Source organism: Pogoniulus pusillus, chromosome 8, assembly GCF_015220805.1.
Source record: "Pogoniulus pusillus isolate bPogPus1 chromosome 8, bPogPus1.pri, whole genome shotgun sequence".
NCBI lineage: Eukaryota > Metazoa > Chordata > Aves > Piciformes > Lybiidae > Pogoniulus > Pogoniulus pusillus.
In genome coordinates this window covers 24,804,459-24,829,774 of record NC_087271.1, presented here as the reverse complement: position 1 = coordinate 24,829,774, position 25,316 = coordinate 24,804,459, and the positions used below count along the sequence as shown (strand labels likewise).

The window sequence follows — 25,316 nt, the reverse complement described above, 5'->3', positions numbered from 1 at the left end:
CGCGCCGCACCGCCGGGGAGAGGCGGCGGAATCCCGCCGGCTGCCCGTTCCCCGAATCGGCTCCTCTCCTCCCTCATCCCCTCCAGTGGGTGCCCCCCACCCTCAAGGGCCATCCCTTCGCCGGTTACCCCGCAGAAACGCAAGCCCAACCCCGCTCTCTGCTCGCACCCTCATACGCAGCGCGCCGGCCGTTACCTGAGCGGCGGCGCCAGCAGGGCCTGCGGCCGGCGCGGGCTCTCATGGCCGCATACCCCGCTCGCAGCCAGCCCACCGGCTCCTCAGTAACCCGGCGAGGGTCTGCCTCGTCGCTGCAGCAAGCGAGGGGGCCCCATGTGAGGAGAGAGCCCAGCTGCAGGACCCGGGGCCGTGATCGCCACAACTCCTCCTCCTCCCCCGCTGCCACCTCCTCCTCACGCGTCTGCCCTCCCTCCGGTAAGCGTCGCTGCCGAGCCGCCCACAGCGCCGGGGCGGCACCTACCAGAAGCCGCCCCTCCTGAACAGCTAATCGGCGGCTGGCACAGCTGGATGGACGGTGGCACTCGGCCAATGGAAAAGGGAGAGACAGGCGGAAGGACTATCCGGCAGTATGCGTGAGTTGCCCTTTCTAATTGGTTATAAGCCATTTGAGAGACAGGCAGCTTGACTAACCAGGCGAGGGACAACAACTCCCGAGAGAAGAGGAGCAGCCAATGGGAGGAAAGAAAGAGCGGCGTTGCTAGGGCCGCCTCTCCTTCACTGGCCAGCTGCTGCGGGCGAATGTGTGAGTTAGCCAGTAGGAGTGCGGTGCGCGTGGTGACGGACGGGCGGAACAGCCAATCCTCGGCTGCTTATAGGCAGCGGTGGGCGTAAATCTGTCAGCGGGACGAACGCTCCAGCTAGCGCCGAGGACATCGGGCCCGGGCCTGCGGGTCCCAGAAGGCCGTGCGCGGGTGCCATGGCAACGGCGGCAGGGGCACTGGGGCGGGGGGGAGTCGGAGGCGAAAGAGCCGCAGTGGTTTGAATCGGGGGGCGGCTGTCTGACGGTGACTGCCTCTCCGGCCTCGGGCCTCGGTAACCCTCGTCCTCTTCGGGAGGGCCTGCGTGGCGGCCTGCAGGGCCTCATCGCGGACCTCGGGTCGGCGCCGCCTCGGGCATCCGTGCTGCGGGTCCGGCCAGCTCTTCGCCCTACAACCCTATCGGCACCACAGCTACTTCTGGCACCAGCCCTCGCTCCTCCGCCCCTACAGCCGTTTACAGACATCTGGAGCAACACCCGGCTGTGAAGTGACCTTAATTGGGCTCCGTGGCGGCATCCCTGCTGGTATTACCTTTCATTACCTCCCCTCCTACTAAGTTTCCCACAAGATTCATCGCTTGTTCTGGTCCCTGCCTCCCTCTAGGTCTTGCAACTTCAGCATTTTACTGGAACTCTTCTCTTTTTCCAGCTGCCCACACTCCAGACGTGGTGTCAGTCTCCTCAGAGCTGCACACCGCACAAAACGACCTGCTCTGCCCCTCGAGTCCCTGCCTGTAGCCTGCTTAATACATCTCATATTCTGAGGTTTTGGCTGCCAAGCTGTAATAAATCTGTGATTTTTCGCATACAGACTGTCATTTCTCAAATTACAACTTATCCACATAGAGGCAGCCTGTAACAGGTATAGAAAAAGATACCTTTCTTCCTGCTAAGACACACTGCCAAACTTTCAGTATCCTTTCCAAAGCACGATAGGACAAGAACATCCCTCATTAAATGGTTTTGGGGGGTGTGGGGGTGGCGGTTTTGTTTTACATTGGCAAGGGACAGATTTTTACCCTGACTTCATCTTTGGCAAAGGCTGAGCTATTTTTACTGGAGCTTCTCAAGAAACAAAGTTCATTTGCTGTAGACTCTTGAATAGAATAGCCAAATCCGAATCAGTTAAAACTGGCAGAGTTGTAACTAAAAAGCATCTCAGACAAGAACACATTGCCCAGCCTTGCCATACCATTATGTAGAATGTTTTCCAATCCTTTGTCAATAAGTTTACATCTAATCTTCTCAGCTCAACCCAAAAGGTGCTTGAAGAAGTTGCATGTTAGAAACGTTAGCACCACCTCTACAAACAATACTGTATAGAGATTTAGCCTTACAGCTGGATTAAAATACCTACTTTTCAATTTATTTATTTCATTTACTATCAGAATTTTACCCAAACCTAGAATGAAACTTTCTCTGTATAAAAAGTGTAACCATTTCTGCACAGGTAACAGATTAAAAAAGACTTTATGTGGGTTAAAAAATGTCCTATTGTCTTCATTTTCCATCTGGATTTCCTTCATGGGGAATTTTCCCACACTCTTAAATGTCAAATATCAACCACATGCAAACATCTATTCTAATGACAGCTCAAACACAAGGTGCAGCAAAGCTTTTGTAATTAAGCCATTAAACAATTATTATCATATCCATCATATTTTAATCAGTGTCAAGACAGATGAGACTGCTCAGATCCATCAGTGTCTTGTGTTCAAGCAGAATGGAGATCCTGAGTGGAGCTTTTTAGCAAGACTAAACTTTAGAATGTTACAAGTTGCAGTACTTTAAATTCTTCTGGGATTGATGTAAGCAAATTGAAAAGCCCACTCTGAAACAACTCTCCACCTCAGTGGTCATTAGCTATATTAGAGTGCAGCCATCTCGTTCAAGAAATCCCAGTGCCCCCCCACCGCTTCACAGCGCAATTCTCTCGGGATCCTTCGTCTCCGCCGCTTTGGACGTTATTAGTTAGCTTCAAGATGACATCTGGTGGTAGGTTGTTGTTACTTCTCTTTTTCGGAGCCAATCTCAGCACCAAAGAAAATTAATTTCCCCCCCCCCAATTTCTCGGCACATCTTTCACCTCTTTTCTGCTTCCCAAACAAGATCCACATTGTCTCCGCTTTTGGCCTGCAAGCGCCTTACTGATAATATACAGGAATGAGCGTTCATCCCATGGGCTGCTGCACAGCACCATTATTAAAACACATCGGTGTGACTCAGTTTAAATCTCAGTTGGAAACGTTTGTGCTGCATTTCAGGATAACATTGCACGAGGTCCTGAGATGCATGTCATTAATGATTCCTGTTTTGAGAGGGAAATAAGATAATCGTATGACTCTTCCTGAAGCTTTATCTCCAAGGAAAAGCCTATATAATCTAATTGGAAAAAGGTGTGTTTTGCTGGTGACCGTGTGTGTGTGTCTGTGTGTGCATGCATCAACAGCAGAATCCTTTAGAAACTCCACTGTCCCTCCTTGCAGCTGCCAGAAGCACCCTAGCAAAGCCATGGCCATAAAATCTACAGAAGACAAGTGACTTTTGTGGTCTTTCTCTGTTTTCCAGAGATAGGAAAATGGACATTGCATTAGAAGACTCATCAAAGAGACTCATCAAAGGCAAAGTCTTGCAGATGTCACAGTGAATTTAGTTCTAACGATCTCTCTCTTGCTTCCCAGAAGGGTAATGTAGCCTGTGTGGCCAGCAGGAGCAGGGAGGTCATTCTGCCCCTGTACCCTGCACTGGTTAGACCACACCTTGAGTACTGTGTCCACTTCTGGGCCCCTCAATTTAAGAAGGACATTGAGATGCTTGAACGTGTCCAAAGAAGGGCAATGAGGCTGGTGAGAGGCCTCGAGCACAAGCCCTACGAGGAGAGGCTGAGGGAGCTGGGATTGTTTAGCCTGGAGAAGAGGAGGCTCAGGGGAGACCTTATTGCTGTCTACAACTACCTGAGGGGAGGTTCTAGCCAGGAGGAGGTTGCTCTCTTCTCTCAGGTGGCCAGCACCAGAACGAGAGGACACAGCCTCAGGCTGTGCCAGGGGAGATTTAGGCTTGAGGTGAGGAGAAAGTTCTTCACTGAGAGAGTCATTGGACACTGGAATGGGCTGCCCAGGGAGGTGGTGGAGTCGCCGTCCCTGGAGCTGTCCAAAGCAGGATTGGACGTGGCACTTGGTGCCATGGTCTAGCCTTGAGCTCTGTGGTAAAGGGTTGGACTTGATGATCTGTGAGGTCTCTTCCAACCCTGATGATGCTGTGATACTGTGATACTGTGAATACCGCAGGAAGCTGTGCTTATGGCAGATATTTCCCACTCCCCCACTTGCCCCCAGACTGGCTGCCTCATGCAATATTCAGCCACTCCAAAACCAGCGCTGTGGCTTGCAGTTTACTCTTGTGCTCTCAGGCCAGCTCTCCTCCCCAGACAGATCACTTTGGCCTTTTGAATTTAACCGGTTTGGCAAAAGAGCAGCCACGGGTTAACTCACAGGGTGGCAATAAAAATAGACATGAGAGAAGTGGGGTGAGGGCAGGCAGGAGGGGGAATTCCCTTCCTCCGGCTTTGGAAATGCCCTGGAGCAGAGAAATTCGGGAGACTTCTCCTTCCCAAGAGTAGACACCTGAATTTGCTTCCACTGTAGCAGAGCAGGTGTTTTCCCTGACAGAGAGGTTTTCTGGGCTCCAAAATTAAGTAAATGTCAGGCAACAGGGACTGTGTCTCTCCCTTTCCAGGGGACTAATATAGTGGGTTAACTTCACAGCACTGTGATGAGATTGGGCATTTTAGTAATTTAACCCACGAAATACTTTTGTAATGAAACTCATCAAAGAAAAGCATCAAGCAGCACTACAGGCTGGGGACTGAGTGGATGGAAAGCAGCCAAGAGGAGTGGGACCTGGGGGTACTGATAGATAGTAGGCTGAAGATGAGCCAGCAGTGTGCCCAGGTGGCCAAGAGAGCCAGTGGCATCCTGGCCTGTATCAGGAACAGTGTGGCCAGCAAGACAAGGCCTGCACTCACCACTGGTCAGGCCACACCTTGAGTACTGTGTCCAGTTCTGGGCCCCTCAATTCAAGAGAGATGTTGAGGTGCTGCAATGTGTCCAGAGAAGGGCAACAAAGCTGGTGAGGGGCCTGGAACACAAACCCTATGAGGAGAGGCTGAGGGAGCTGGGGTTGTTTAGCCTGGAGAAGAGGAGGCTCAGGGGGGACCTCATTGCTGTCTACAACTACCTGAAGGGAGGTTGTAGCCAGGTGGGGGGTGGCCTCTTCTCCCACGCAACCAGCAACAGAACAAGGGGACACAGTCTCAAGCTGTGCCAGGGTAGGTATAGGCTGGATGTTAGGAGGAAGTTCTTCACAGAGAGAGTGATTGGCATTGGAATGGGCTGCCCAGGGAGGTGGTGGAGTCACCGTCCCTGGAGGTGTTCAAGAAAAGACTGGATGAGGCACTTAGTGCCATGGTCTAGTTGCTTGGACAGGGCTGGGGGATAGGTTGGACTGGATGATCTTGGAGGTCTCTTCCAACCTGGTTGATTCTATGATTTTATGATCTTCTTCAGATATGATTGGTTAAATTCTGCTCTGATTTATACCTGCTCTCACCAGGGGAAGGCACAGCTGTGGCTGCACCTAGACAGTATGCTCCTTGTCATGCCACGACAATCCTCCTGGCAGCAAGGAGGGCTCTGTGGGGGTTGCCTGCATGCTGTCCTCTGCATGAGGATTTACATGCTGATGAAGAACAGGATTCACAATTCTGTCTCACCACTGGTGCTGACAAGGTATGTCAGCCCAAACCTGACACTGCACATCTCTGTGTGCGACCTGGCAACTGTGAGATTGTCAGAACATCTTCCATTTTCCTCTTCCAGGAGGTTGAGCAGATCCCAGATGGGAAGCCGGCAGCAGTGCCAGACACGCTGTCTCAGGAACCAGAGAGGGCTTGTGCTGGGGCAGATGGATATATGCACTTAGGCAGCTGCCATTTGGAGACCAGTGCCACGGTCTTGTGCTCCCCTGCATGCTCATCATGACCATCTGCTACCCTGGCTTCAACTTAGAGCCCATCCACACTGTAATAGTGTAATGGCATGGCTATAGCCAAGCTCCCGGTGGTACTGTAGGCATGGGCTTGCTCCAGCCTGCTCCACAACGTTCCCAGCCATGTGGTGAGACAGGACTGATCTTGTGTTGCTGTGTCTGGGTGGCTTCAGCCCTAAGGAGAACCTATCAGACCACGCTCCAGCCCTTAGGAGTGGAGTGGCAAAGGTTGCAATCCAGAACTAGGGCAAGGCTCTTCTCAACAGCTTCGAAGTTTCTGGGTTGTCTGATGCCAAAATACTGATTTTGTAGGGAAAAACCTTAAAACCTTAAACATCTGACAAAGGTGTATTCAGAGTAACACCCACTAGGAGAAATACAGATTTGGACCAACTTGGGCCATGCTGGATGCTCAATCCAATTATTCACCAAGGCCATTAGCTCACATAATCATTAGTCCCACTTCTCCTGCCCCATGGCAAGACCCAAAAGGGTTCCTGCATTGCCTACTGCACTGTCCTTGTGCCCCAACTTCTCTCTGGAACGAAAGCACAGCTTTTTGCCTGCTAGGCTGAAGAGCAGCCTCTCCTCTGATTACTCACACTTGCTGCCCTTTCCTCCACAATTACAATGGCACAGAGCCTCATGTAGGCACTGAAATCAGAGATTTCTGTCAGAGCAGAGCTCTTCAGCTTGTTCCCCACTGCCACCTTAGGCTTGCACACCCTCATTTCTGCCCCTGCTTCTTTCAGCCTGAGCTTTCTGCAATACTTCAAGACCTACAAGCATCCAGCTGCTACTGAATCCTTGCTTGGCTGCCTAAGAGATCCCACTCTCGAATCAGCTTTACCCTGTATACATTCAGGTCTCCCAGCCACTTGATTTTCCACAAATCCTTGAGACAGCAAAGCCACAGTGTTTATTATTCCTCTCCCTGAATAGTTCTCAGTCTCTGATGCTTTGCTCTCTGACCTTTTTTTTTTTATCTTCAGTTTTGTTTTTCCTTTCTTCCTTCGCTGTATTGTGAAGCTGTGAAGGGCCCTTGGAAAGGAAGATGAGTCAGGACAGATACACAGGGGAAGAAGACAAGTTCCCATCCTTGAATTCAGGTTCACTGCCTGCGTCACTGTTATTAAAAATAGATGAATGGCAGTGCTCTTTGTATTGGAGGTGTGACAGAGGAGATGTAATATCTCGGGCTGCTGAGCAAATGCTCCCTCTGCCTGTAAGTCACTCAGGAGCATCTTCTTCTCTTTGATAAATTCTTTTTTTCTTGGCTCTGACTTGTGTGATTTAATTTGCCTTTCATAAAAGACTGGTTTAATGTTTCAGCCTTGGGGAGGGGCAGGGGGAAGTGACTCACCTTGGATTAGCTCTTCTGCTCCACTCAGTTGCCTACCAGGTCTCTTGAGAACTGAAAATCCCTTCAAGTGCTAAATTGTCTTCCTTTACGAGCAGCTCCTCTACCCCTCCCACAGTAAAGTGCTTCTGGAGGATGAGAGCAGATGTCTGAGGGTTATGTGTTGGCCTGTCTTCCACAAGATCAACTCTGATCATGACTAGACCTCCAGAAAAAGCAAGTTTGTAGGGTGGCACAGGACAGGCTGGGATCTGTTGATCTCTCTACAAGGGCAGGGTGAGATGAGCATCTGTGGTGCTTCTGGTACCTGATGGCAAAGGGAGAACAGAGAGAGTGAAGCACAAGAAACAGGATGAGTTAGATATAACCAGAGTTCTGTGAACCATCCACATCTGCATAGCTGCCATCTCTCGGCCCAAGGCTCCCACTGCTGCAACCACTCCCCTCTGGGCTGTGTGAAAAAGGTCATCACTCTTCAGATTGTGCAAATCCATGATAGTGGCAGTGAGACCAAATCTGCACCACTGCTCTCCTCACTCAAGGGATGGTCAGTTGTGTCATACCCCAGGCTGGGGGACACAGCCCAAGCACTGAGCTTGTACATCTCTCCCTCCTACCTATGCCTTTACTTCCCCTCAGACCTGTTGCTGCCACTACTTCCCACTCATTTTCTATTATCCGCTCCTTCCTATAAACATTATCATCATTATCATCTCTGGCCTGTGCCTTGCTTTGGTTGCCAGCCAGAAACAAAAGGACAGGAGCTAAAGAAATCTACTGCAAGAGAGAGCATGACACTGGCAGAGGTTTATGGGTTTTCTTTTTTAGCACAAAACTTTCTTTCAGTAGTTATTCTAAGTCCTCAACTCTTGTTGCTATCCAGACCTTCAGTCTCGAGACTGAAGTTTTTGAGAACAGCCCAGAGCAACTACTCCCTGATCAAGTTAGACCTCCTATATAACCTCTCTAGAGCCCACACAGACACAGGAGGCTGCTACATGCTATCAGAGGGGAACAGTTTGCTTGCTTCATGAGAAAGTGGCCATGCACCAGCAGGATGTTGAAGTGCCCCTTCTTCTTCCTCTCTTCTTCAGAGTGCAAGAGGGGCGGTGTCACTGCAAAAACACTGTCATGCTGATGCAGTCGATTTTCTTGCACTCATCCACTCTTTCCATGCTACGTGGACATGAAGGTGCCTCATTAGCGTGTTAATCATAATCCTAATGAGTGTGAAGATCAGCTAAAGTAATAGCAGTGACCTGCAGGGGGGCTCATCTGCCCAGGTTTATCGTGCTGCTCACAAACCCCTTAGGGAGCATCAGCCCAATGCTCTCCTTGTCCCCCAGCTGTTGCAGATATTCCATGTCTATAAGCTTAATTAAAGCAGAGCTATCGGTAACCTTGACGACTGAGAACCACTATCTATAAGCCAGATGAGATGGATATCGTTTCAGTATCTCCAGAGAGAAAACAGAGGAAAGATGTGAGTCAGAAGCTTGCAGGCATTGGACACACTTATGAGCCATGGTCACAGTCAGCAGGGCCAACATATCCCAGAGCTCATGTTCTTCTCAGGGATGGATCCTGAGGAAGGTGAAAATGCCCTGGTCCCTTGCTAGTGAGGTTTGGCAGGCTCTGAGATGGGTTGGGTGATGCACACTGTGGTGTTAAAAGCCCGAATCTCTCTAGTGCAAAATAGGCTTTGCTCTGCCAGGCAGCTCTGCAGCATCTGGAGAGAGGGGAAGACTCTTATAACTTACTAAAAGGTTGTAAAGGCACTTTAAATAATTCCTCTTAGAAGTAGCAAATTTGTGCAAGCATAACTACTTCTGCCTCAACAGGATGCCAGAAAATGATGCATTTAGTTTTGGTGGCAATAAATAGCAAGCATCCAGAAACATATTTCCAAAGAGAGACCAAGATTTGATTCATTATTATTTTTTAAGAGCTAGTAAAAGACACAGTCAGTTCTGCATCAGACCAAACCTATTCTCTCCTACTTGCCTCTGAACTGTGGGCAGGAGCTAGTAAGGAGCCAAACATCAGAGAAGGAAGGCAAGAACTCTCAGGGAACAAAAGTACTTGTTTCCACCTTCCTCCTATCCTCTGGTACTGCATACATGGATATTGGGAAGGAGAAGACCCGCAGCCCCACCTCTGCCAAAACATCCCAAGAGTCAGACAGCAAAGAACACATCATAGCACGGTGTTCTTGGATGCCTCCAAAGCCCTATGTTACTTAAGGCTTACAGGCAAAGGGCACTTTCTCAAGTCAGAGGAGTACCAAGTCTCCCTGTTGTTTCTGTGAGAGCTGATGGAGCAGGACCGGGGGACTCACTATAGCTGGAGTCAGGGAAGAAGCACCAAAACAAGGGATTTGCAATAGAGGTTTTGTTCCTTTTGGAGAGCAACCTGGGTGCAGGGTGCCTAGCTCAGTGCCTGACCACTGCCAGTTTCATAATGGGATTTCTTCTTCAGAAATGCTGACCAGAATAAAGCAATCAGATTTCTTAAGGATGACTACTGGCTCAGCCCTCACAATGCCTGGATGGGGCTGGCTGGCCAGGCCCCAGGAAACTAGGAGGGATGTGGGACCGGGATATGGAGTGACGCCATGGACTGCAGGGTGTCCTGAGAAGCCAGTCACGGCATCTTAAACGCCTGGCCCATCTCTGGCTGACGCAGTATCCAGGAATGCTGGGAGCAGCTTTGCATCTGCCTGTGCCTACCTCGAAGCAGTACAGAGGCTCAGGGTGTTATGCTTGGCAACTGTCTTCATCCCCATATGCTGCAGAAGTGAGGGTGCCAGGCTCAACTAGGGGTCCCAGAGACTATGAGGGACTAGACTGGGGGATAGCGAGGGCCTGGACCTAGGTCGCGGGCCAACGTGAGGTGGCGGGGTGGCACAGGTCTGGACCAGGCATGTCTGTGACAAGGAGGGACACGGCTGGAGCTGCCGCACTCGAACCAGGGACGGTCGGTCCGAGGATGCCGCAGCTGGTGCGGAACTGGACCGAGAGTGCCCTGCCCGAACCGAGGGTGCCTGGGACCTGCCAGGGATGGTGGGGACAGTGCCGAACCGTACCGAGGGTGCCGACGCCGGAACCAGGACTGCTACTGGGAGGGCTCCGATGTAAACAGAGGTACAGGGCTCCAGTCCGGGAGCAGAGGTGACGGTGCAGAGTCATAATTAGGATCCCGGGGTCGGACTGGCCGAGGGTGCGAGGGGCCCCGGGAGTGCGGGGGGTGGCAGCGGCCCCCGCGCCTCCGGGGCCGGGGCTGGACCACGTGCTGCCCGCCCCGCCCCAGCCGCCGTCCCGCCCCGGCGCCGCCCCGGTGCCGCCGGCGGAGCCAGCGCGGATCGGCCCAGCATGGAGGGGACGCGGCGCGCCCTGCTACGCCTCGCAGCTGCCTGCTACCTGCTCTGCGTTCTGCCAGGTATCGGGGGGGTCGCCCGAGGGGTACGGGGCGGAGTGGGGCGGCCCGAGAGGTCCCGCCGTGGCTGGGAGCGTAGCGCTGGGGACAGCCGTCGGGGCAGCGCCGTGGCCCGGAATCCTCCGCCCGTTAGTGGGGCTGGGGGAAGGTCTGGGGTGCCCCCCCCCCGGGCTTAAAAACATCCGGGGAGCAGCGCCCCGGGGCTCGCTCTGGAACTCGGGCGAAGTGCCCCGGCCTCGGGCGCCGTCTCTGTGGCGGACGGCAGGTAAGGTCGCGCAGGGATGCTCGGTGGTTGGGAGAGCCCCGCGCCGAGGCAGCAGCGGGGCCGCCTGCCCCGGCCTTGACCATACAAGGCAGCTGCAGGCAGCGCTGCACCCCCGCCAGCGGAGCCGCGCCGGCTTCACCTTCCCGGCCCAGCGCGGTACACGAGGAGATGTTGAAGGAGGGGAGTAAAGCAGCCCGAAGGCACTCGCACACCAGCATCCATCCCTGAGAAACCCCTTTCTCCCACCCTGCAGCTCTTGGGTGCCTAAGAGCCACTGCCGAGCTTACCATCGAGGGTACTCCAGACAAAGCCCGAGCTCTGCCACCTCCCTGCAGGCACAGGGCTCCTGCCCGGTCATGCTGTGGGAGAGGAGGCGATGCCGGTGTCCGGGATGGAGCAGGAGCCAGACCCCGGCCCCAGGCAGCCTGTCTCAGGATGAATTTCGGATCGGCTCCACGAGCAACATGTCCCCACGTGGGCAGGCGCAGTTGCAGCGCGGTGCTGACAGCCCCGTCCACCAACACTCCACCAAGCCCTGCGGCGTGGCTGGGAGCATGCCCCGAATCTGGGGGCTGTCGTCATCCCCCGTAATCTTGCCAGTGACAAAGTCAGAGCTGGCATTTAGGGGCTTATCTGGGGCTCAGAAAGCAAATGTATTTCCTCGTCTTTATGGCGGAGAAAAAGCCCTAGTCAGATCACAGCACAACGACGGCTGCAGACCAAGGGGTGACACACAGAAACTGTTTCTAGTAACTAACTGTTCTGGTGAAGTCTGGTGTAGGCGTCTGCGGGGTTGAACCCTGAAACCAAGAACAGTGCTCAGCCTGAAGTTTTGGGTGCTGGATGCGGTTTGGCGGCGTTTGAGGCTGAGCATGGGGAAATAGTTCCAAAACAGCTTCCTTTATGTGAGCACACCCCATGGGCCAGAGTGGGTGCACTGTGATGGGGTGCAGGGAGGTGACCAGCCACTGGCAGAGGCATGACTCGAGATTTCCACTGCCGAGAGGAGGAGGAGCTCAGGGCTGCCACTGTCTGTATTGGCTCCATGTCTCACAGTGTTTCCTGCCCCCAGCACGCTGGGGTGCCCTCAGGGAGTCCCCCTGCCCTAGCTGGCTCATAGAAGCTCTCTTGCTGCAAAGTCCAAGACTCACACTGCTGGGACATGCCAGAATTAAAGTTGCATTGTTTTTTTCCTAGCATCTTTTGTACTTAGCATCTTAATTCCAAGTTGGTGCATAGCCTTAGGAAGTGGGCCCTATGCAGCTGGCCTGGCCCTCATCCTCATGGCTAATTGCAGCCACAGTTGAGAGAGAAAATGTTTTGTGAAAATAGATGTCGTGGAAGAGATGCCAGCTAGAAAAAAAATGCTTCCTAGCAAGCGCAACATTAACGAGACACCAGAGAATCCCCAGCATACAGTAATGGAGGGGAAAGGTTGGCTTGGAGGTTGGCCCAAAAGTCAACAATCGACTCACCCATAACCAGTCTTGTCCCAACTCCATGACCTGGTCTCTGCCCTGCCTTTGGCACAGATCTTCTTTGCTCCCCCTTCCAGCAGTGCCTGCTCCTGCTCCCCAGCCAGGTTTGCTGCGGGGCCATAGAGGGGCTCAGACTGCCACATCCCCCATGCTCTGCCCACACCAGCCTCTCAATACAGCCTTTCTTTGCTGCCCGCAGAAATCCACTTCCTCCAGCACCGTCAGTCTTACAAATAAAACCTTGGAGTAATTTCGGCCTGGCCATTTTGTTGCCTTCCCCTCCTCTGCTAAGCTGCCTTGCAAGCAGGGAGGACAGAGCCGGTCTGGGAGCAGCATAAAGCCCCGTCTGTCGGCTGGCAGGGCTGCACACACAGACAAGCAGTGTGTCTGCTTGCAGAGTCCCGTGGACAATTTGCCATGATTTTTTTCCCCCTTGTTTGCCCAGGGCAATGGGCAGTGGATGGATCCTACCCCACCCTGGCTGACTGGTTCCAGTTCTTCTGCACCTAGAATTGAGCCAGAGCTCAGCCTTCTCCTCTGGGTAGTACCTCCGTCTGCATGGAGTAACACCCAACTCTGCACCCCCCCCGTCCAGCCTCATCATGTCATGGCATTGGTCTTCAGTGCCATTTTTGCACATGTTCTTCTTTAAAGCAGAGAAGTCCTTCTTCCCCCTTATTTCCTTTCCACTGAGCCACTATCAGTGGGCAGATGCAGTTCTTGCTGCACTGGTTTCCATTGGGCTGCCTTGCAGTGACCCTGGCTGCCTTCATTCCCAACACAGTGTGGGACTGCTCTCGTATGGCTCAGCACTGCTCAGGTCATGTCCTCAGCAGGGGTTCTCAGGACAGAGACAGGGCACATGCCCACCCTTTGTGGCCCAAACTGCTACTGCTTAGGACAGGATGCATCCTCCAAAGCCCATACCCCATGAAACCAGCAGCTATACAGCCAGAAGGTCCTGGGGGCTGCCTGGGTCTGGGCAGATTTCCTCATGTCCAGACTACCCCCAGCTCACTGTACTGAAGACTAGACTCCCTGCTGACACAGGGCTGCTATTAAGGCAACTGGCTAATTAATTTTCTCCTAATGACATGAATGTTTCCTCCACTGCAGCTGTGACTCCTGAGCTAAGCAGGGCCAGGACTAGCTGATGCCAGAGCTCCCTGCTGTTGCAGTATTATCTGGGTTACACAGCCCCAGAGAGAAGGGCAAGTTTCCTGGGCCTTGGGTACTGTTCATGTCCCCAGCAGTCTCTCTGCAAAGAGGTCTTCATTTTGACTCAATCCCTTCACTTAGGAACAAAGTGAACAACATAAGAGACTCCAGGGCACCTTCTTGCCAAGTACAGAGCTTTGTAGGTATATGCAGCCAGTGGAAAATAACTGTCTGGTGTGACAGTGGTGGCTGAGCAAGACAGCCTGTTCCCCCCTTTTGTTCTGTCAGGATAAGCAATTTGGTGATCTGGGATAAGCACTCTTGCCTCTGAATGAGGATGAGTGGTGGACCTTCATGCACACCTGTGGAAAGCAGTTTTTTGCATCTCTTCTCCACCCTGTCTGGGTGAGCAAGGGCTCATGTGGCAGGGCTAGGTAGAGTGTGCTACTCTGGGGTCCTGCATCCTGCAGGCAAACACTTGGACTGATGCCTCCTCCCCAGCTCAGGGTTCATCACCACTGCATGCTCTGGGAATATCTGTGCTGCTGTGTAGGTTTTCCTAGGACTGAAGAACTCATGCTCAACATTTATAGTGCCATTTCCAGGGCTTCTCATCTCTGTTATTGTAACTCTTGCTCTGAGAGGCTCTGCTCTGCCACCATCAACTGGTTGTCCCCATCATAAATGCAAGGCCATTAAACAGAGTGGTAGCATTGGCATACTCCTGGCTCCCTTTTTTGTTTCTCAGACATCTAAGCTTGAGGCCTGGCATCTGCAGATGCCCTGAGGAAGCACTGCCTGCCTGCCTGGGCAGGCTGGATGCTAAGCTGTCTCTCCCCAGCACCATGCTTGCTCAGCACCCCATATCTAATCAGAGCCCTGTCTCGTGCTCAGCTTGTGGCCACCTGCTTATCGGACTGGAAGGAGCTTCTTGGTCAGGAGACCTGGGTTCTATTCCTGTCCCTCACTGCAACCCTTGCTTTGCAGAGTGCCTGGCCTGCCCACTTTCAAGGGCTGCACTGGGCACTCCGCACCCCCAATTCATCCCTTCTGTGTTTTCCTGCCTGCTCAACAGGCTATGGCTCCACTCACAGAAGCCATGTGGGGTACAGTGAATTAACTTATCAGCACACAAGAGCTCTGCTGTGGTCTCTGTGGGCTGCAAGGTCCTGTCTGCCTCTGTGCCCATCTCTCAGGGTGGAACAGTCCTGGCATCAGCCATGGCAGGGACCCTGCACTAAATGCAGCCCAGTGGCTTCCTGCCTCCATTGGGGTCCTGCAAGGTATCAAACTGGAGCTGAGTTTACAAAGTAGTTGCCCTTTGTACCGGATCCAAGCCTAGCTTTGTTACAATGAGGATGTTTGCTCTACAACATCCCTGGGTACATCTGGCACCTACCTGAAAGACTCTGGAAATCTGTTTTGCCACTTGGGGCTTTTTTTATTCCAAGCTCTCAGTTAAGAAGAGGTCAGGCTCAACTGATACCTCATCAACAGCTACTCTAGTTCTGCTTTTAAATGAAATTAAGAGCCTTGAGTTGAAATCCCACTCTATGGTTTTATTTGCATTTATACTCAAGCTCTTTTTCCTTGAAGAGGTTGTTTAATTACCGTTGGTTGGTAACCATAAAGATGTAATAACTGGCAACAAAAGATAATTTCTACATTTAATGGAGTCCTTGCTAAGCAAAAGGATATACTATAATTGCTTAAATACATAGAGGTTACAGCCTATGCTGTTACTTTTTAAACAGTATATTAATTTTGCATTTTAATAGGTTGTTTGTGACTTGAGCTGTTACACTTAAATGGAAATTGAGTTCAGTTAGCAAACAAAAATAGCATTTTAGAAGGGCCTGGGTGCCTTTTCAATGAATCAGAGTAGTGGTTTGACGTGTGTTCTGTAGGAAGCTGATTGAAGTGAGGTGCTGTATCCACAGCCAGCAACAGCCTGCGCAGGAGGATACATCCTCACTAGGGAGTCCTGCTCCCACGGGCACTTATTCTGAAATCCTCAGTGGATCCTTTTTTGTCCTTGTGCTTAGCTCTTGCCTGGGTTTCTGTGCGCCCCTGCCAGTAGTGACTGCAACCTGCACCCTGCTGCCCTGTTCTCCCTCGAATCACAGCAGCCAGCCTGCTGCTGGCTTCCTTATGTCACATAGCTCTCCTACATCTCACCTTAAGAGGGATTTTAGAACTGATGGTAAAGCCTATGGATTGGAATGAGGTTTGTGTTGACCCTTGAGGAGCTCAAGCTGCTGTTTCTGACCGAGATAGGAAGGAGGGTGCAGAGGGTGCTGCTGGGATTTGGGCAGGATGGCTGTTATGAATTTATATGCAGGCTGGTCCAGCTGAGAACCTGTTCTGTCTCACTGTCTTGTTTTATTCTGAGAAACCAATAGCTTGTGAGATGATTGCAGTGGCAGAGGATGGAGGAGACCTCCTCACCATCCTGACACAGCAGGGATGCTCTGTCCTTCTTGTGCAGACATTCCTCAGTTCCTCATTTGGCTTTGGGCCTGAAACTTGGGCAGGGAGTGGAAAGTAGGAATGGCCCCACCTCCTGCAGAGCTGGCTTCCTTTACTCGTTTTCATTATGGCATATTTATACCATGTCTGCTCTGGAGCTGGTGGGAGCTCAGGCTGATGTGGGGAGGTCCCTCAGTGTTGTCATGCTGGGCAGAAGAGGGGCTGAAGCTGTAGGAGGAGCCAGGAGTGTTTCCCACCCTTGTCTAAGGCAGGGGCTTCTCATCTGGCTGCATCACTACTTCCCTGGGGGATGTTTCTTTTCCTTCACCCCTCTCATTTCCCAGGCAGAGGTCACTGCAGTCAGCACTGTCTGATGGGAGCTGCTGCTCCAGATCCACCAGCCCTGCCCTGATGTGGCCCGAGATCACTGGTTCTCGCCATGCACCAACTGACCCTATTGGTTAGCACAGACATAGGGCAATAGTGGGGCTGTAGCCAGGGGACCAGCAGCCAGCTCTGCTTTAGCAGGCACTGCAGTGTAACCAAAGCAAACCCACCCATGGTTCCTTGTCAAGGAAACAGAGATGCTGTTATCAGAGCTCTTGCTTGCAGCTGCTCCTGCTTCTTCACTTGCTCTATTATGGTATTTGCTTTGTTATGGGTCCAAGGGTGACTGCACCTTCACCAACTGTCAGGCCTTGGGGGATACAGAGAAGGTGAAGCATCCATACTAACTCCTTCCCTTTCTATCTGAGACAAGGGGCGTATGGTTCCATGAGGGTGATGTCTTAGGTAGTGCAGCCACAGCCTCCCTGGCATGTTGTGCAGGAAGCAGAGCTTCTCCAGAAAGACGTCAGAGCAACGAGCTCTGACCTGCGTCTCTCTAAGTAACTGATAAACAGCTAAAAACATCATTGCTCAGTGAACGGAGCGGCAGTGACAGCGCTGGAGCTGGAGATTTTCCAACCTGTTGGGCATCGAAGGCTCAGAAGAAACCACAGTGGCTGGACCCTGGACGACCACAGCTGGTGTGAGTTTGCTGGGTCTCAGCCAGCACAGCCAGGCACAGCAGCTTCGCAGCAGTCGTGCTCTCCCCCACTGCACTGCAGGGTTTGCACCAGAGTGGGAACGAGTTGCCTGGGTGGGTGATAATACTATGGGAAACTGAATTGTGGCACTGCAGCAACAACGTAGCAAATCTTAATGCAAGATCCTGCCTGTGAGTATTTTTATTTTGAAACCAAAATAAAACTCACCAGTGCTTGCGCTTTTTAGATTCACATGGTCACAAGCAGCAAGTTGCACCTATCTGGTATTTCCCCAGGTGCTTCGCTTGGTGATTGTGCTGCCTTTGGGTGGTGGTGACAGATGGTCGTGGTGCTCTTTTGTCTGTCTGTCTCGGAGTGATCGGGGTTTACTCACTGTCCTTTGTCTCCTTGACCATCTTAAGGGCTCTTGCTTTGTTCTCTATCTTCCCACCACCATCTCATAATGGCTGGATTCTTTTGTGTTAGCCTGGTTTACGCTCTCCTTTGTTTCCTGAGATGGGTGTGCTGTGATGTGTTGGGCTGGATGACCTGCTAATCCAGGTGCCATCATCACCTGCCATGCTCAAAGGCAGGTCTCCTCCTGCCCCACACCCGCCAATATTAGCATCTCTACAAATCAGGTTTTACGCACCACAGTGCTGTGTTACTCTAGACCCAGGCCAACTGCTGCTCTAGCGGAAGCACAATGCTCCTGCTGCATTCCTGCAGGATACAGGGCCATAGCCCTGGGCACCGCTTCCCTGGCAGTCATGGACACCAGGTACTTCCCGGGGAAGAAGCCATGTGGCTAAATGGAGAGAAGAGTGTGGGGACATACTACTCCCATTAGCTCCCCCTCTTGCACACTGTGTAGAGCTTGTCCTTATCCGCAGGTTGGGAGGAACTTGATTGTTCCCACAATCCCTACTGCCCCATAGCACCTCCTGGCAGAGATGCCAGCTCCTGGCACTGCAGGGAGCTGCCCTGGTATGTAGGGCCCAGATTGGTAAGCCTTGACACGGCTTTCTTTCCTGGTCAGAAATAGGCAAGACTATTTCAGAGGTGCTCAGGCCTTTATGCAAGACAGATCTCCCCAAGCCTTTCCTCTGCATGACCCCGATCACAGCTTGCCACCCTGCAGGACGCTGCCTGGGGCACAGGCCAGCTATTCAAAGCAGCACGTAGCCAGGCTCCCCGCTGGCTGGGCACCTGGCCACCACCTTTCCTGTTTACCCCATGGTGACAGTAAAGCTCTGTGTGCCTCTTTTCCTGCATAGGAGCAGGTAGTCAGGTGTTTACAGAGAGAGCATCTGCCAATGCCCAGCTGGGATCCTTCAGTGCTGTTCAGCACAGGATCTGGAGCTGCTGGGATCTCGCCCAGTGAGCAGCGCACTGAATAGCAATGCTGGGTTCAAGGCTGGAGATTGTCACATGAAGATCTCTGAGCTTTGGAGCCTGATCCTGGGAATCACGGTGCTCAGTTCTTTTCCTTCCAAGTCTTACTGGTGTAAATGTACTCTACACCTTAGCTCTGTTTCAGAGAGCAGCGTGCTTTGTTTAGAGGCACATTCTGGCCATGGACTGCTGGATCCAGGCAGGGCCAAAGGGAGCAATCACTTTATGCCTTCAGTCTTAAAGTTTAACTGCCCCAGCTGGGGTTCCCTTTGAGCGCTTGTTCTCCAAACGTGCTGAGCTGGGCTCTACTGTCTTCTTGCATGTCCTCCATGGCAGTCCTCTCCTGGGACTGGGGCCCTGAGCTGGGGCAGCACAGCTCTGTCAGGCTGCTTCGAGGTTTTGAATTCTGCAGCTGGTCAGGGTACTGTGAAGGTCTCCTGAGGGAGATGTATTGTGTCTTTTTTTAGGGCTCGTTAAGTGCTGTAGCTGGAGAATAACTCTGATAACTGTGTCCATTCTGAAGAGCTTTTAAAAACAGCTGAGATTTCCCCAAAGCCTTAGTAAGAGTGGGCTGCTTTGTTGATGGATAAATGTTTCTTGGTTACAGCATCTGCCTCTAACGCTTCTCCACTGTGGAGAGAGTGGGCATGAAGATAGATTTCCTTTAATATTATTTCTTTCTATTTTTTCTGTATTTGGCTCATCACACCTCTGTGGCTTGAGTAGAAACTTGAATGGAAATCATCAAAATCTTGACCATGCAAGGTTTTTTAATTGTTTGAGGGCCATCTTGATGTAGCTACATTTCTCTGTTTTCTTCCTGGCTATGCCCTAAAACACTCTCACAAGATCCGTGTTTACGAGCAGGCAGTGTAAGAGCCCTGTGGCTTTCCTCCTCCCACCTTGCTGTCACACTGTCTAGCAGCTGTGGATCCAGGAGGGATCCTTGCTTGCCACAGGTTCCCATGAGGAAACCTGGCTCTGTTTGCTGTAGCAGGAGGCTGAGTAGGTCCCCATTTCTATGACAACACTCACACTTTATGGTGGTGATGTGTTCATAAATAGCTCATGAAGGCGGCTCCCAGAGTACACCACCAGCTCTCTTAGTTGCAATACTCTCTTGCTACCCACTTCACCTTCCATTCTAACAACAAGCACAGAATACTACTGAGATGACTAGCAATATCTGTTTTACCCTTGCCAGCCACAGATTTGTGAAACATTACCATTCTACACTTTGTTGGGCCAGGGAAGATAAGAGGATCTATTTTTTCCCAACTTGTATTTTATCTGCATCACTTCTGAGTCTTTCTCAATGAGCCAAGGGAGACTTGTCTAAGTTTCTTACAGAATCAGGTCTCAGGTGGTACTTAAAAAAAAAACTTTCCAGAAAGGTTTTAAAAGGTGCTCCAGGGAAGAGGGGTTAGTGATGCTGAATCCACAGAACAAGAACACAAGACTTGAGAGGGAGGAAGATAAAGACAGGTCCTCTAGAGCACATCCCTGCCTCAGTGAGGACAGGAAGATAGTGGAGCTATTTGAACCTGTGCTGGATTTCGAGTTAAGGGGGACAAATACGTTCAATTCCTGGCCTCCTTCTCTGTTTCTTTTCTCAGTATGGGATCTCTGACAAGCTTCTCAGCATTTCTTAACTCTGTTCTGTTCTGTTCTGCAGGAGAAGGACAGAAGACAGCAGAGACCTTGGTGACACCTTCACCTTTTCTTAGCACAGTGCTAACCTCACATCAGCCAAGGCAAGACTCTGACTTCAGTCCAGTGACTACTACCAGTTCCGAGACAAGCCTGGAGAAAAACCTGACTGCTGAAACACTCAATGGCACTGGAGCCCACACTACAGATATGGAGAACACCTCCATCCCTATCACCCCCATGGTAGGCACCAAGGCAGAGACACTGCCGGCTTCCACCACTGCCAGTGCTGGAGACGTCACACTTCCACAGCATGAGCACCACAATATAAGCTTGACAGGCAACAGCGGCACTGAAATCTCCTCCCCTAGCCCCACCAGCACTCTGGAAGAAAAGCAGCCAAACCCCGAAGTCACAGAGCCTTTCAGCACAACTGAAGGAATGGATGATGCCAGCAGTGCAACCCCCACGCTTCCTCTGAACAGTGTGTTGGGTGAGGTTTTGCCTTTACTGCCTGTACAGAAAGTCCTGCCCAAAAGAAACCTAGAAACTTCTGTGAACTCTCGTGGGAACTTTGGAAGGAGGGAGAGAAGGGAAATGAGCTATTAAGTGTGGCTACTTTGGTGATACTGAGTTGCAGAGGTGCTGTTAGTTTGGTATCCTATTTGCAAACCCAGTTATGGTATTCGTTTTGCTGACTGCTTTCTGATGAGGACATTGACTGTGGTCAGGGAAGTCCTTTATATATGTCATCCCAAAACAACATGCTTCAGCAGTGCTGCCCACCTGGGCTCTTCTTGCATCAGAGCTGGGGCAACCACGGGAGCCTTCCCTGCTGCCTGCAGAATGGGACAGCACATCTTCCCTTAAAATAAAGCTTGGAGATGGGCAGGCACAAACGTTAGCCCATCCATCCCTGGGTAACCATGGAAGCCCATACCATTCCCTACCTTCAGATCCCTCTGGGCAGCATAGGGACTGGCTATAGGGTCTGCAGTCCCAGTCTCACCCACCTTGGAGCCTGCCAGACTGTCACATATCCCTGATGCAAGCCAGATATTGATTGACCATTGATTTGCATGATGTTTGCGCACAACTGCATCCTTCACCCTGGTTCGTGTCACAGGGTCCTGCTCTTCTGTGATGCACAGACAGCATCAGCCTCAGGGATAGCTGACACCCAGTCCCTTGCCAGCCCCCTGTAAGTGCTCCCTTTAAGGAGGGATGAAAGACCTTTCCCAGTCTCTTGCTCTGTGGTAAGCCCAGCTCTATGCAAAGCTCTTTAAGGCTTATCTGCTTGTCCTTTGTTCCTGTAGAACAGGACTTGAGAGCACAGGTTGGCTGACAGTGCAGATTGGCACATGTGAAAACCAAGAGGGCTTTCTAAGCATTGTGGCTTATAGTGTGGCTCAGCTGTAGCTGTGCTGTAGGACATACTTGTTTGCTAAAGGGTTGTCAATAAGCTGCTTTTCCTATAGTCTCAGCAGTTTTCCTTACAGCCTTGCTTCCATCTCATCCAGTCCCACAGAAGAGTGCACTGGCACTTTATCCCTTGAAATAACTGCTTGTTCCTGTTTTGCAGTGACAACTAACCACTCTCAGACGGGGCCTTCTGATGGGCAGACTGTGGGCCCCACAGCAATGAGGTCTGAAACCAGGCCAGGAACAACTCCTGTGGGTTCCAAAGAGGAGAGCACCATGGAGCCCAGAGCCTACTCTGCTTCCATCTCCACCATAGGGAGTATGTCCTCTGGTACTAGCTCCAGTACCATGATGGTGACACCCCTTGTGACCAGCTCCACATCTACTAGTGCAGCTGCTATCACCACCAGCACATCTACACTGGAGCAGCCATTAGAGCCTATGCATGAGAAAGCTTCTGTGTTGGATGTTGGTGATGATGAAAATCCAGGTAGGCACTGTGCTATTGTTCCTGCTCTTATAAAGTATGGCAAAGGGTTAGGGCTACCTCAAACTGCCTCCCAGTTGTACTAAGCAAAAGCAAAAAAGACAACGTTTTGCTACTCTGACCCTTGAAAGCTCTCATTTGGCCTCATTCCATTTGTATCCTTGTAGAGCTACCCAGTTCTCCACTGGCTGATTCAACAAAGGCTGACCCTTTGGTAATCACTGTGATCTCCATCTTCATTGTCATGGTGGGCATCCTGGGCTTGGTGGGTTTCTTGAGATACCGCCAGCACAACAGTCGCATGGAGTTCCGGCGCCTGCAGGACCTGCCCATGGTGAGTAACACTTTCAGCCTCAGCCTTATGTGGTCTGGCTTGCTACTGACTGCTTTGCAGTTCCCTTTCTACTACATTAGCAATGCTTTGAGTATTTGCAGCAGCAAGAATGCTGATCACAACTCCTGTTCCCTCTTAGGTCCCTCTCCTTCCATCCAGGGTTTGAATCAAGACAGCAAGTCTCAAGGTTGGCCATTAAAGAAGCTCTCTGCTTTCCCCTCACTCTGCAGGGGAATGCTAAAGGGTCAATAGAGGAAGGGGAACTCCATCCAAACTTCCCCTGAATGACACCTTCTTAGCCTCTCCTCCTGTACTCTGATCTATTTGCTTTGTGACTATGACAAAGCAGATTCTGTGCTCTGTTCTGGGGATGTTGTCTGTCTGTCTGTCTGCCTGCTTTCGACTGTCTGGGGACAGAAAAAGGTATGAGTACTTCGAAAGCTGGATTAGCTATGGGGAAGCTGCAGCTAACTCGCTACTCTTACTGAGACGGAGGAATGCATGCCGGTTCCCTTCAACAGCTAGCAAGCAAGCTGAAGCTGTTTCAAGCTGAGTGGATTTTTCCACAGCCAAGGTTTTCCACATCGCTGCAGCAGACAGGCTGTTACTGCATACACCTCCTGCAGCAGGAGGGGAAAGCAACAGTGCAAAGATCCAGGAATCACACAAGAGTGGCATTTAGGTGGATTGCTGGGCAGATGGTCACACTGTGACAGCATGGAAGAGAAGGCCGTGCTGCCTGCACAGCACTCTTCCAGGCTGGGACTGTATGCCATCCTGCAGACATCTTATTAAAGCACACTCTTCTCTGCTTCTAGGATGACATGATGGAGGACACCCCTCTCTCACTCTACAGCTACTAGGCAACCAGGCTGTCTTCTGCCTGGCCGGCTGAACTTCCCAGAGGAGAAGGCCTTGAGGACTTGGTCCCAGACGATCTGCTGAGAAATAAGGGGCTGTGATTTGCACACAACTGAAAGATCCCTTTCAGATGGCTTTTGGGTTTTGACATTTTAAATAGTTCAGTGTTGATGTTTTAATGCTGAGAATCAGAGCCCAAGTCTGGCCCTTTCCTCCAGGCTCTCCTTGAAATAATGCCCTGAAGAGGTGCCTCCTCCTTTCAGTGTGGTGACCAATTAGCCAAGACAGCATTTGCCACCACATTCTGCATGGATCTTTTCTGTCCATCTTGGCAGCTGCTGCTTTCAAAGGAGGTGGGCAAGAGATCCATCATACATGAGCTCTTAACACTGTTGGTTTCAGCACAGTGCTAGCAAAGGAGACTGCCATTTTCTGAGGGAGCCAAGGATATGAAAATCAGTTTTAGGCTCCCTTGTGTTCTGTATTTTTAAGTTTGTTTGGTTGTTTGTTGTTTGTTTTTGGGTTTTTTTGCACTTTTTTTGTTCCTGTTTCAGCTTTAGTCCTAGGATTGGCACTGCCCATCCTGAAACACCTATGAGGAGGATGACAGACTGCTCTGCTTCCCTCCTACATGCATACCTTTTATCTTTAACCAGGGAAAACAGTTTTGTGGCCACTGGAGAAGTGCCCTTGCTACTTGATGTTGCTTTGAAGATTCTGGGAGGAAAATGAACATAATTTTAGCTTAACAAGGCTTGATGGGACTCTGTCTATTGCTAATTAGACACACTAATTTGGCCTCACCAGAATTGTGTCTCCCGTAGTTTATGCTTTCAGCATATGTGTAAACTCCTTGCCCAGGCCCAGTAAATGCTTTGGTCTGTTTCCCTGCCTGGGCTGACATATGCCTTTCCTCAGGTACCTCCCATTTTGCTGCTAGCATCTGGTTGCTGAAAGCTGTACAAAACTAATACTGCATCCCTTCTGTGCTATGCAAGGTCAAAGCTCTTTTACGTTCTAATGTTGGTCTTTGAGCCAGTTGATGTCTTGTGCGGAGGACAGATCTCGGATGTAGGTGCCTTCCTCCCCTCCTCTTTCTAAGCGTTAGACTCATTAGATTCTGCACTTTTGCCTCAAAATATCACTGCTGTACACTGTATCCAAGGTTCTTGAGGCTCCTCAAGGAAACCCACAGACCAGAGCCTCTAAGTGAAAGTCTGAGGATCTTTTGGTGCCCTTGCCTCAGAAGGACCAGAGTGCGCGTGACATAAAAGTCTTTGTGTCATGAACACCTCCTGTTTTCTAATTCATGTTTGACCTTAGGTAAAGAAAAACATATGTCCTTTCTAAAGTATCTGTTTTTTAACTAAGGCAGTTGGTCTCAGCAAGGGCTAGAAATTATCTACCATGTTGCTCTTACAAGTCTCAGTCTCTCCTTTCAGTAGTAATGCTCTCTGGCCCCATGAAGGACAGATGCCAGGCCTCACTAGCAAAAGTACCTGTTTTTTCCAGTGCTGCTACTGCTTTTCTTAGCAGGGAAAGGGGAGTTTCCCCATCAGCAGGGCTCAAGTTGTCTGCAAAGCCTGAAGATGGAGCAGAACCAGCCTGGATTAAACAGATGAACTGGGTAAGGCAGCAGATCCTCTTTCCTGTGTTACTGCTTTTGCAATGGCTGTCAAATGGCTGCAGTGCAGTTTGGGTTCAGCTGTTGGCTTTGGCCTTGCATCTGTTAATTGTAAGGATGCCCAGTAAAATAGGTTCTCCTACTGTTGCATGAAAACTGAAGGGCAATTGTCACAGCTCCAAACCTTTTGTATCAAGCATTGTCTGTACAGAGCGATCTCCCTAGCTACAGACTTGTTTCCTCTGCTGGAGGGCAGGGTGCTACTGGGTTTTGGCATGAAGAGAGGCAAGTTAGTGGTGGAAAACAGAACTCCATCCTGGCTAGAACTGGTGCAGGCTGACATAGCTGGAAGGTGTCTCTGCACACAACCAAAAGGGCAGGGGCTGGTTCTTCTGGTTTCCCACACATTGCTGTCCAGGGGGAAGGGGTGAAGAAGAAAACTTGCCCAACACCAAAGTGCAACTTTCCTTGTAAAATATGTTAATAGTGGATTTGGTTTTTTTTCTGCAATAAAGTTACAAATGCCCAA

The 25,316-nt window shown here is 51.0% G+C and overlaps 2 protein-coding genes and 1 long non-coding RNA gene across 5 annotated transcripts in view; 1 reads left to right on the top strand and 2 right to left on the bottom strand.

Annotated features, from left to right (window-relative positions):
- Window positions 1-623, bottom strand: part of TESK2 (testis associated actin remodelling kinase 2) — a 79,076-nt gene extending 78,453 nt beyond the window's left edge. The window contains exon 1 of the mRNA XM_064147673.1: window positions 196-623. The gene's annotated coding sequence lies outside the window, so the exon portion shown is untranslated. The remainder of the gene's footprint in view (window positions 1-195) is intronic.
- On the top strand, window positions 457-25,316 carry LOC135177543 (mucin-2-like). 3 transcript variants are annotated; one of them, XM_064147676.1, is made up of 6 exons: window positions 10,520-10,619; window positions 20,085-20,552; window positions 21,642-21,971; window positions 22,136-22,302; window positions 22,442-22,489; window positions 23,121-25,316. In XM_064147676.1, the coding sequence occupies exons 1-5, from the start codon at window positions 10,553-10,555 to the stop codon at window positions 22,466-22,468; spliced, it is 1,059 nt and encodes a 352-aa protein (XP_064003746.1). In that variant the 5' UTR covers window positions 10,520-10,552; the 3' UTR covers window positions 22,469-22,489; window positions 23,121-25,316. The 3 variants fall into 3 exon arrangements, with proteins under 3 accessions (XP_064003747.1, XP_064003746.1, XP_064003745.1); XM_064147677.1 differs by lacking the exons at window positions 10,520-10,619; window positions 22,442-22,489 and adding an exon at window positions 457-590; XM_064147675.1 differs by lacking the exon at window positions 22,442-22,489.
- Window positions 1,973-11,379, bottom strand: LOC135177545 (uncharacterized). The gene is made up of 3 exons (XR_010303092.1): window positions 11,169-11,379; window positions 7,185-7,488; window positions 1,973-3,083 (listed from the first exon to the last, which is right to left on the bottom strand). It is a non-coding gene; the product is annotated as an uncharacterized LOC135177545 (long non-coding RNA).

What these genes read in the sequence shown, in the direction of transcription:
- LOC135177543 (XM_064147675.1), top strand. Translation starts at nt 10,553, where the DNA reads ATGGAGGGGACGCGGCGCGCCCTGCTACGCCTCGCAGCTGCCTGCTAC. An exon ending in TCCTCTGAACAGTGTGTTGG is followed by an intron (nt 20,553 to 21,641) that starts GTGAGGTTTTGC and finishes CCTGTTTTGCAG; the next exon opens with TGACAACTAACCACTCTCAG. An exon ending in GCCTGCAGGACCTGCCCATG is followed by an intron (nt 22,303 to 23,120) that starts GTGAGTAACACT and finishes CTCTGCTTCTAG; the next exon opens with GATGACATGATGGAGGACAC.